The sequence below is a fragment of the Polypterus senegalus genome, chromosome 2 (assembly GCF_016835505.1).
Source record: "Polypterus senegalus isolate Bchr_013 chromosome 2, ASM1683550v1, whole genome shotgun sequence".
NCBI classification, from domain to species: domain Eukaryota; kingdom Metazoa; phylum Chordata; class Cladistia; order Polypteriformes; family Polypteridae; genus Polypterus; species Polypterus senegalus.
In genome coordinates this window covers 32,960,897-32,973,075 of record NC_053155.1, presented here as the reverse complement: position 1 = coordinate 32,973,075, position 12,179 = coordinate 32,960,897, and the positions used below count along the sequence as shown (strand labels likewise).

General features: G+C 39.8%; 2 protein-coding genes across 2 annotated transcripts in view; both read right to left on the bottom strand.

The window, feature by feature from the left end:
• asmt (acetylserotonin O-methyltransferase) overlaps positions 1-10,007 on the bottom strand; it is a 75,808-nt gene extending 65,801 nt beyond the window's left edge. The window contains exon 1 of the mRNA XM_039743555.1: positions 9,927-10,007. Within this exon, the coding sequence (XP_039599489.1) occupies positions 9,927-9,998 (72 nt within the window). The 5' untranslated portion in view covers positions 9,999-10,007. The remainder of the gene's footprint in view (positions 1-9,926) is intronic.
• Positions 10,008-10,194: 187 nt separating this feature from the next.
• Positions 10,195-12,179, bottom strand: part of akap17a (A kinase (PRKA) anchor protein 17A) — a 63,911-nt gene continuing 61,926 nt past the window's right edge. The window contains exon 6 of the transcript XR_005632525.1: positions 10,195-10,232. The gene's annotated coding sequence lies outside the window, so the exon portion shown is untranslated. The remainder of the gene's footprint in view (positions 10,233-12,179) is intronic.

Genomic DNA, 12,179 nt, shown 5'->3' with positions numbered 1-12,179 from the left:
CAGAACAGCAGATACCATCTATCTGTCATATAGAAGCCTTAATCTTAGGATGCCCGGTACTGTCCTTCCTATCTACCCACAGTGCCTATAAAAAGTATTCACCCCCTTGGAAGTTTTCACATTTTGTTGTTATCCAACATTGAATCACAATGGATTTCATTGGACACTGATTGACATAAAAAGACTTTTTAATTACAAAGTAAAAAACAGTTCTCTGCAAAGTTCTCTACATTAATTACAAGTCTAACACATAAGATAATAAGTATTCACCCCCTATGACACTACCTAAATCATCTGTAGTGCAGCCAATTGGTTTTAAAGGTCCCGTCGTTAGTTCAATGGAGACCACCTGTCTGAGGATTCAATGGATTGCAGTATAAAAAGCCCCCAACTGAGGAAGATCCAACTTGTGGTATGTCAGTATGATGACCTAACCTGCAGAATGAAGACAAACGAACTCTCCAACCAACTCCAATAAGGGGACTGAAAAGGACAAGTCAGGTGATGGCGACCAGGAAATGCCCAGTTAAACTAATCATTAAAACATAGAAAAAAGTGTGGCACAGAAGTAAATCTGCTAGAGCAGGCCACCAATAAAAACTGAGTGATTATGCAAGAAGAAGACAAGTGAGGAGGTCACCAAGAGACCTCTCACAACTTTAAAGGTGTTACAGGTTGCTTTGTCTAAAACTGGAAAGACTGGAAAGTCTGTGCAGGCAACAACTGTCGTCAAGGTGCACATTCTCAAAAACACTCCATCCGCTCCATGAAGCATGGTGATGACAGCATCAGGCTCTGGGGATGCTCCTCTGCAGCAGGACCTGGAAGGCGTTATGAGGGTAAAATTAATGTAGCAAAATATGGGGAAATCCTAGAGTAAAACCTGATATGGTTTTCCAGAAACCTGAATTTTAAGAGATTTGTTTTCCAGGAGGATAACAACTTCAAGTGTAAAGTGAAAGCTGCACAGGAATGTCTTCAAAACAACAATGTTAATGTCTATATTGAAATCTGAGAATGTTTGACTGGAGTACAAAAAGTCTGCTCACTTACAATGTCCATGCAATATGACAGAGCCGGAAGATTTTTACAAACAAGAATGAGGAAAAATGGCAGTGTCCAAATGTGCAATGAAGATAGAAATAAGAGTGATTGATTAGTGTCAAAAAAACTGAATTAAATCCACAGTGCTTTAATGATGAGTAAAAATAACATGTAAACTTCCAAGGGGTGAAAGACTTTTTATAGGCACTCTATCTATCTATTATATAGTGCCTTTCACATCTATCTATCTATCTATCTATCTATCTATCTATCTATCTATCTATCTATCTATCTATCTATCTATCTATCTATCTATCTATCTCATTTCACATCAATCAATCAATCTATCTATCTATCTATAATATACTGCCTTATCTGTCTATCAATGTATTATATAGTGCCTTTCCTCTATCTATCTACTTACGTCTGAACTCCCGTTTTAAGACCAGGACAACAACAACAGATACGTTTATTTCTATAGCACATTTTCACACAAATAGTGTAGCTCAAAGTGCTTTATATGATGAAGAAAGAGAAAAAAAAATACTAAATAAATAAGAATTAAAATAAGGGAACAGTAATTAACATAGAATAAAAGTAAGGACTGATGGCCAGGGAGGACAAAAAAAAACAAAAAACTGCAGACGGCTGGAAAAAAAAAATCTGCAGGGGTTCCAGGCCACCAGACCACCCAGCCCCTTCTACCTAACATAAATGATCTCAATCAGTCCTCATTGTATTCAGGGTTCTCATGGAAGAACTTGATGATGACGGTCATGTGGATTCTGGCCTTTAATCCATCAATGTAGGGACTTCATGGTGCTTTGATTAGGTGGTGGTGGCGCAGATCAGATATATAATCTCATCCACACATACAGTACATGTAGCTATGCAGTTATCTGTTTATGGCACAAACTCCTAGAGTGACTGTACACCAAATCAATATGTGTTCACTGTAGCATTTTACAGTACTGATAACTGTGCCAAGATGTATTCTCATTCTCATTAAGTGAATATGTTTTGAGTTAGTCCATCCACTTGCAATCTGGCACACAGATAAAATCATGCTTAGGGATTTATAAATCCCAATTCACAAAGAAGAGTGACCATCTCTAATAGACTCCTGGAAGGCCTCACCAGTGACTTTTTGCTACCTTTCCCTTTAGAGGTATAAACAGACTGATCCTTTTTCACAAAAAGTGCCTCCTTAGGCTGCCAGGCTCTTGTGTTGGTCCTGAAATGACACCACAGGAGGGGCTGTTTAAAACACAAGTCACATTACCTACATTCAATTCACTCACGTTGATAGGAGAGAAGCAGCCCCAGTTCATAAAGGGGAGTAAGTAACTTCAATAATTTAACTCCAACCCAACAAGGGACCACGCTACGTGTCAACCAGTAAAATTTCAAATTGTTCCATCGCTCTCAGTTTTTTCAATATCCTTTGTATTCTAAAAGAGAGTTTTTTGAACCCTTGTCTGTTCAAAATGAACCTGCTGATAGTGAATATGTCCATCAGATTGTTTTTCAAGCTCTTTGTCTAATTGTCATAACTGGATTTCCATTGAATTAATCTGTCTTTCCTATGCCTCATATGTTACTGTTGCACATAAGTTTATAGATATCTCCATCCATCCATCCATTTTCCACTGCTAATTTTGGTCTGGGTTGCTCAGGAAGCAGTCTGAGAAAAGATGCCCAGTTGTCCCTTTTCCCAACCACCTCATCCAGCTCTTCCAGTAAGATACCAAGGAAATCCCAGGCCAGCCAAGAGATGTGATTTCTCCAGCATGTCCCAGGTCTGCTCCAAGGTCTCTTCCCAGTTAGACATGCCCGAGATATCTTGTCAGGGGAGGCATCTAGGAGGCATCCAAATCAGATCCTCAAACCATCTCTAGATGCAGAGGAGCAGCAGCACTACTTTGAGCGACCGAATGTTTTCACTTCTCACTCTGTCTCTAAGACTGATCCCAGACACCCTGTGAAGGAAGCTCATTTCTGCTGCTTGTATCCGCCATCTAATTTTTTCAGTCACTACCCAAAACTCGTGACCATAGGTGAAGGCAGGAACAAAGACTGAGAGGTTTGCTATTCGGTGCAGCTCTCTCTCCACCATGGGTGCTGCTCCGATTCACCTGTTGATCTTCACTCACTTGTGAACAAGACCCCAAGATACTTAAAGTCACAAAATCTCTGACCTGTTGAGGGGACTCCATCCTTTTCCGACTGAGAACTGTGACCTCAAACTTGGAGGTGCTGATCCTCATCCTGGCCACTTTATGAATAAATATCTATACATCTTGTCATGCATGCAAGTATGGGGAGTGTCTCATGGGCCATGCTGAGGGCAAACACAGGGGAAAGAATTTCCTGTTTCTGTCCAGAGTGGAGGAGAAGTCCTTTGAAGAAGAGTGATGTCACTTCAGCCTTATCACTAGCCCCACCCCTTTCTGTCCTGTGGATATATAAACCGACCCTTCACCAAAGTCTGAGTTCATTGGGGAACCAGCTTCAACCAAGAACACAGCTTCAAACTGCAGATCTTGAAACTCAGTTGTTCAGTGAACCTTTGACCTTGACAATTTCTTTTTTGGCTTTCAAACCTTGGACATTAAATGGGGTTCTCATGGACCTCAACTACTTTTTCAGTTTCTTTCTCCTTAATTCACAATCTACATAAAACTACATGTTCTTGATTGACTCACTGGCCAACTGATAAGTAATTTCCGGCTATTTGAAGACTACCCAAACAAAGACAGTCTCACTAGTGGATCGATCGCACAGCCTGAGGGCCAGAAAAATCCACCCTCACTGCAAAGTTAATTTAATTGTGAAACAAATTACTGAAACCTGTGGTAGTGCTTTGCATAAGTTGGAAATTTCCACCTTTTTTAATGTATTGGACTCTGTCAGCTTGTGTAGCAACAGTACAAAGAGTTAAGACCTAATTAGGAAGTGATAGGAAGAAATATTGAGATTTTGTGATTTCTTATTTTGATGGTTCAAATGGTTTAGTTCTTTGGGTGAAAATGTGTATATATATATATATATATATGGAAGAGAAGCTCAGGATTAACAACTACTTTATGATACGTGATTCATTTTCTCCCTTTGTGGATCTCCAACTGCTAATATATATATATATATATATATTGCCTGAACAAACTGGCCTAGAGATTTTTAAAATCAAATGAACTAGCCACTAATCATACTACTTGCCTTCATATAGGGTACACATAATTACATAACGTCACAATTTGCTTCATCCACCAATAAGGTCTGGGCTGAAGCACAGAGAAAAACCTTAGGGGAAAACCAAGGAACTCCAGAAGCCACAAGTCAGGTCATTCTCTCTACCCACAGAGTTGTCAGACGTGAAAGTGAATCCGCCATATCTTTCAAAGAGAGTAGGGTGTTTCCCGATGTCCTGGCCAAATTGCCCACCACGGCTTCAGGGCTTTGTCCATCCTTGTCCCTCATCGTTCCCTGTCTCTTATTGGCTAAATATCTCCTTCACCACTCCACTACCTAATACAGTAGGTATTGTGTCGTGAGTTTAGTAGCACAAGAATGTCTGTCGTTACATCACTGAGGTGGATGCTGCACAATGGTGGTGGTTGAAGTGCTTCCCCATTGTCTATGTATAATGCTTTGATTAGGTTAGATAAGCTCTACATAAATATAATTCACTACTATTATTAATAAAATACCAAGACTGGAGGGATGTCACCTTGTGGGAGAAATCAACATGTTACTTAAAAAAGAAAGTTATCCTCTACTAGGACATGTTTGATAAAACCTCATTGATTCAGTAATCGGGCAGGAGGAAACCTGATCATTGCATCTTTAATTATCTCTTCCGCAAATGCTTGAAGATGGAGCATTCATCACAGTAGTCTGTTGTAGAATGGTCAAAAAAATAAGGCCAGTGGTCCATTTTATGAACAACTGAGTTTGCATAACAATGCTGAATTAATGCTTACACTCTGGTTAAAGACAGGAGGTGCTTTAGCACAGAACACTCATCAGCCATATCCTTGTTCGTCAATATCTCTTGAGTTCAGCTCTTATTCTGTTATGAAAAAAGTACACGTGCTGATTAGCAAGTCTTACTAGGTGCATGAAAGAACATTACATTTGCCAGTTTCTTGAACCATCGCCCTGGAATATTCTGCTTTTTTACTTGACCATTTCAGCAGTCTCTTCATGACATTTCTAAAACAAATTCTTATATATTTCAATGCACATTATTAACCAAATTACCTAACTATTCTTACCTCCCTATTATTCTCTCACAGCCTCTGGTCACGTGTCACTGGAACACAAAAAATGAGGAATGAGACTTGAGAAACGCAATTCAGGACTTGCCACTGAGGAAGAAGAAACTCTGCTGCATCAGCTAAAGGTGGTAGTGTCACACAGAATCCCTAGCCTAGTCGCCTGGTGAGGAATGTATCTGTTTTTTCTTGTTTTAACCTGAGTAAATTATTATTTAAAAGAAGCACTTGGAGTTGTTACTTGAAAAGGGACTCATCAATTGATATTATGCTGATATCCCCAGATGAGGCCATTTTCTTTGGGTTTTTTGCACTTGTAAATTTTTAATACATTCGAACACTTGGGACAAGAAACTCATGTTTTGTCCTGGGACACCAGAGAAGAATAGGCGTGTTTTAAAAGAACTGTTTTTAATTCTAATGTTAAGAAGTATACTAAATATTTCTTCTGTATATAAAACCTTATTAAGGTGTTCAGAGTTATTAAGTTAAATTCAGGATTAAAATGTTTTTTTATTGCTGTCTGTGAACATTTTGTAACTAAGCGAATAGAAAATGCAGAATCTCAGAGGTTAAGAATCTGCACTGGCATCCGGGAGTTAGATCCTACTCTGCTGGCCACTTGAGCAAGACCCTTAACCTGCACTTGCTCCAGAGGTCACTGAACAATGGCTGACCCTGCACTCTGACCTCCAAGGCGTATGCGAAAACGAACAAATTCCTAATACAAGAAATAGTAGAAGGCCAAATAAAGAAAAAGAAGTGCAAAGTGCTACATGTGGGTAAAAGGAACGTCAATTAAAAATAAAAGATGGGAGATACTGTAACCTCTGAAAAGGATTTGGGGATTTATGTCAACAAAATACTTTCATCACCTAAGAAAAGCACAAAAGCTATACAAAAGGTAAATAAAATGTTAGAATTTATTGTTAAAACGGTTGAATACAACTCAAGGAACATGCTGTTTAGACTATGTAATGCACCAGTGAGTTGGCATCCAGAGTGCTGTGTGTAGTTCTGGTCACCAAACTACAAGAAAGACATAGTAGCACTTGAAGCTGTGCAGAGGAGAGCAACAACGGGCATCCCAGATCTGAAGGACATGTCGTAATACGAGAGACTCAGAGAATTAAACCTGTTTAGTGTTGAGCCGAGGAGACTGCACGTGGACCTAATTCAGGTCTTCACAATTCTCAAAGGCTTTAATAAAGCAGATCCAACAGAATTCTTTCAGCTTAACTGTGAATCCCATACTCAAGAATATCAGTGGAAATGAAAGGGAAGTGCATTTAGGACTGAAGCCAGGAAGAACCTCTTTATGCAAGGAATTGTGGGACTGAAACTACTGAGTCATGTAGGTGAAGCAGAAACCTTCACAACCTTTAAGAAGAAACTGAATAAGAAACGTGGGACAGCTTAGCTATGAGCTACACTAACAAGTTTGATAGAATAGGAATGGTCTCCTCTTGTTTGACAGATTTCTTATGTTCTAAGGCAAGTGGAGTCCCAGTATGTTGGCTGACCACTGATGCATCCTAAAGAGGGCTATTCCTGAGGCCAAATACAGCATGTACTGCATATAGAGCATTTAATCATGTGGCACTTCAAAAAGAATCCAAAGTCTGATTAGATATGTGAATTCAGCACAACACATATTGTAAGATTCATCTGTATTTATTCATTTGACAAAAAAAGTCACAAAATATTTTCCAGTGTTACTGCTCAAGTAACATTTCTGTGCTTCATTTTAGTGAACTTGCCTTTTTTAGATTCTCTTAATTACTTGATTTAGTCATAAACAGCTACATTCTGTTTTTTCCTATTTTTCTGCCAATTAACAGTGACATGAAAGTGACAAAGGAGCCGGTAGCTCATCATCTGACTCGGTCTCATTTATGCCTGTGTGTGTGTTCATCATGAAGTACCTGTTTAAATCACATATTTGCAAAGACATGGAAGAGAAAATGGAGAACAACGGAGACTTACTGATTTGTTCTGGGCTACAAGACTTGGAAAGGAAAAATCTACAGTCTTGAATGACCTGGCATCTCATTTATAAAATTTGACATGGATTTGAGCATGAAAGTATGGGCAAAAAATCTGCAATTTACTCTTTATAAACCTCAATCATTGTGTACATGCGCATAAGTGAGCACATCTTGAATCCTGCCCATTGCCACCCTGAAACAACCATTAATGGAGCACGCTAATCAACCTCATACATACTGTATGCAGTCATAATGGTCCAAACTTTCATTGGCTGGCAGAGCAGCCTGCCTACTTGATGCATCAATCGACAAGTCACCTGTCAATGCTCCTTTGCCTCAAAATAAATGAATAATGGGTTATCCCAAGCCACCAAACCATGATGTTTGTCGGTCTCATCTTGGCATCACAGATGACTTGTGCTTTAATAGAATGAAACAGACCACAGCTAACAAAAGCAGCTTTATTCTTGCCTGGTGCCCTTATTCAGTGCTTAATGTGGGCACTATTTGATGAATACGGGCAGTGTGTTTTAGCGTACCAGCACATATAATGCAGTAACCTGCCTGTCCAATCTAACTTCAGTATACTTCAGCACTTGAAACTCCAAGACAGACCACCCCCCAACGTCTATTGAGTACCAGCATTTCCGTGTCTCCATTTCAGGCACTGCTCTTATTGCAACATGAGTGCAGTCAATTGACCAACTTGCATTAGGAAAACTACACTGCAACAGATTGATATTTCACATTAGCACGTAACATCCACACCATACGAAAACTGAATATAGCAACAGCAACAGAAGAAACAGTGACAAGAACGATAACTTGATCCTTCATTCAGTGTGCAATCAACATCAGGCTCTGCCATTAAAGACCCAGCGAAATGAGCCTGAATGAATGCAGATGCAGTGTTTAGGATGCTTGATTGTTTTAATAAAATAATCCATTGGCCGGCTCATTTTCTGTGGGCGCGCTCGCGCAGCTGCAGGGAGTTGGTGGTGAGACTCACCTGCACGTGAAAAAGTGGTCTTTCTCAATTGCTTCATCAGCATCCTACGGTGCACGCTTGAGAAACTGCACCCACGGAGCCTAAAGAATGAGCCGGCGCAATAGAAAAGAAGATGAAACAAAACAAAACGAGACGGAGAGAAAGGCAGGAGCAGGAGTGAGCTGGTGCTTTGAGGAATGGTGCCCCTGGAAGAAGCCTGTGGCCAGCACTCTGGAGGGGCCACGGGGATCACTCCTTTTGAGCATCCAGAGAGTATGAGTGATCATTACACTAGGGAGAATCCTCTCGCCAGGTGGAGGCTGCAATTGGCAACGGTGGGAGGTTGGTGCGCTTTCACCAGGTGGAGCCCGGAAAGGCAGCGGTGGGGGCATTAGCAGAGTCCGGTGGTTCTCTGTGGAACGTCTTGGATTGGGCAGTGGGAACACGGGCCAGGATTGAAAGATGTCTGCGCCTTTTGGTGGACGTCTCTCTGTCCTGTGAGGTCCGAGTAGGATAAGCCGGAGAGGCGTCAGTTTTAAAGGGAAGCACTGGGGACTGAGAATTTTAAAGAAGACTCCGGACTGAATTTTAACCTTGTTTAAATGGATTTATTTATTTGACCCACTAACACTTCAATGTTTTTAGGGATTATTTATTAAATTTTGAGCACTGCATTTTTTGAACACTTGCTTTGTTTTGAATTCTTTTTAATAAAAGCTCTTGCACTTTTCACCATCCCCTTGCTTCATGTATGTTTTGTCCTCATCTGCCAAGCTCATCTCAGTTACGGTACTGATGGTGTCGGGTTCAAGAGGCTCCCATAAATGAAGAGAGAACATGGAACTGACCGCACCGTCAAAGCATTGTCATTGCACGCAGATGTTTGGCAGGTAGAAGGTGACAAAGGGACACAACTCAAAAGTCCTGGGGTTGAGCAGGTTTGCAGTTGTGCTCACTGCAGTGTTTCTGGGGGTTTGTTAGTGTGGTAGTGCTTTTAATGAACTTAAGATAATAATGATTTGTAACTAACTAGCGTTTAACAAGGGATTCTGTCCCCTTTTGTGAGAAATTGCAAAAAAACATTCTCAGTGTTTCTCCTGGCAAAGCTCAATACTTTTGTCACAAACTGATACAACATTAAAGATTGGAAGCACAAAGCCAAACTGTATAAAATAACTTGTAAAACGGAAAAACAAGCAATGTAACATTCCAAAAAATGAAACATACTGTATTTGATAAGGAAGTTATGCTTATGAGCACAAAGCTTATGAAATACACAGAGAATCGAATAAGGCATTGAACATCATGGACGTCTACAATTAGCTATTGCAGAGCAGGGATCAAGATTTAAGTGAAATTTTTCCACATAAATTTATTGAGCTATTATAGATAAGGAAAGAACAAAGTACAAGAATGCTAATGAAAAGATTTTAATAGTAATAATTAACATTAACAACTTAATGCAACTAAAACAGAACTTGGCACTCAAATTGAGATCTTTTATTAAATAGATTACCCAAGTAATTATAATACCAATACATTTTATTTGCAGCAGTTTTATAAAAACTTTTCTGAAATATGAAGCAAACACCAAAAGCGTATTCATCTGAGTAGCAGCCTTTTGCTTACCTTTGACACTAAGAAGCCTTCCATGTAGTCCAGAATCCTCCTTGGATATTCAGCCTCACTGGAGGAGCTCATTCCGATGTTTTCCCCAAAAGCGTGGCTCTTGATTTGAAGGCATTATACACTCAAAGTCATCACTTTCTTTGGTGACTGACCCTACCCCCACCACCCCAAAAAAAAGCCTCCATCCTTGGCATATGTTGCAGTGATGCAAAGGCAAATAAGCAGATAAGGAGATTATTGGTTTAAATTCAGAGGGAGTGGAGGGGCACTTTAACCGCATGACAGGCTGCCTGCTGGGCTTTCCAACTGGAAGAAAGAAAGAAATGATTTAGAAGAGCCAAGTCATCCCAGTGTTTGCCTTTTCAAAAAAAGTAATTAATCATAGACTGACTCTGCATCCATCCATCCATATCTTAAACCTGCTTTCTCCATTGCAGGATATGCAATATCATTACTTATACCAAGCGTTAAATGGAAACAAGGAAAAAGAAAGAAAAGAGGAAACTTAATACAGGCATCGATTTAAAAACAAAAATACTCACCGTGCTTGTGAACAACGTATTTTAATTCTGGGGTCATGAGGAGCCTTCAGAGGCTGGAACTGAGAAGAGGTGACAGATCCCTGCTGGGCACACTTACTCCCTTACCGCTGGCCACTTTAGAGCTGACCGACCATGAGACTGACATGGGCTTATCATAGGTCTAAGGGATAAATAGATAGATAGATAGATAGATAGATAGATAGATAGATAGATAGATAGATAGATAGATAGATAGATAGATAGATAGATAGATAAGGCACTATATAATAGATAGATAGATAGATAGATAGATAGATAGATAGATAGATAGATAGACAGATAGATAGATAGATAAGGCACTATATAATAGATAGATAGATAGATAGATAGATAGATAGATAGATAGATAGATAGATAGATAGATAGATAGATAGATAGATAAGGCACTATATAATAGATAGATAGATAGATAGATAAATAGATAGATAGATAGATAGATAGATAGATAGATAGATAGATAGATAGATAGATAGAGTCATATGAAAAAGTTTAGGAACCCCTCTTAATTCTTTGGATTTTTGTTTATCACTGGCTGAGCTTTCAAAGTAGTAACTTCCTTTTAAAACCTGACATGCCTTTTGGAAACAGAAGTATTTCATCAGTGACATTAAGTTTATTGGATTAACAGAAAATATGCAATATGCATCATAACAAAATTAGACAGGTGCATAAATGTTGGCACCACAACAGAGATATGACATCAATACTTAGTTGAGTCTCCTCTAGCCTTTGATGAGTGTCTGGATTCTGGATGGAGGTATTTCTGACCATTCCTCCATACAAAATATCTCCAGTTCAGTTAAATTTGATGGCTGCCGAGCATGGACAGCCTGCTTCAAATCATCCCATAGATTTTCAGAACTTTGTACTTCTCCCTCTGCATGAGTGCCTTTGTAGATTTCGAACTGTGTTTTGGGTCATTGTCTTGTTGGAATATCCAACCCTTGTGTAACTTCAACTTTGTGACTGATGCTTGAACATTATCCTGAAGAATTTGTTGATATTGGGTTGAATTCATCCGACCCTCGACTTTAACAAGGGCCTCAGTCCCTGAACTAGCCACACAGCCGCACTGCATGATGGAGCCTCCACCAAATTTGACAGTAGGTAGCAGGTGTTTTTCTTGGAATGTGGTGTTCTTCTTCCGCCATGCAAAGCGCTTTTTGTTATGACCCAATAACTCAATTTTTGTCTCATCAGTCCAAAGCACTTTGTTCCAAAATGAATCTGGCTTGTCTAAATGAGCATTTGCATACATCAAGCGACTCTGTTTGTGGCATGAGTGCAGAAAGGGCTTCTTTCTCATCACCCTGCCATACAGATGCTCTTTGTGCAAATTCCGCTGAATTGTAGAACGATGTACAGATACACCATCTGCAGCAAGATGTTCTTGCAGGTCTTTGGTTACAGACAACCCACAGATCACCTCCATTCTCACAATCCTGCTCATATGCCGCTCCTGTATTTTTGTTGGCTTGCCAGACCCCTGGGTTTAACAGCAACTGTGCCTGTGGCCTTCCATTTCCTGATTCTATTCCCTACAGTTGAAACTGACAGTTTAAGCCTCTCAGATCGCTTTTTGTAGCCTTCCCCTAAACCACGAGACTGAACAATCTTTGTTTTCAGATCTTTTGAGAGTTGCTTTGAGGATCCCATGCTGTCTGTCACTCTT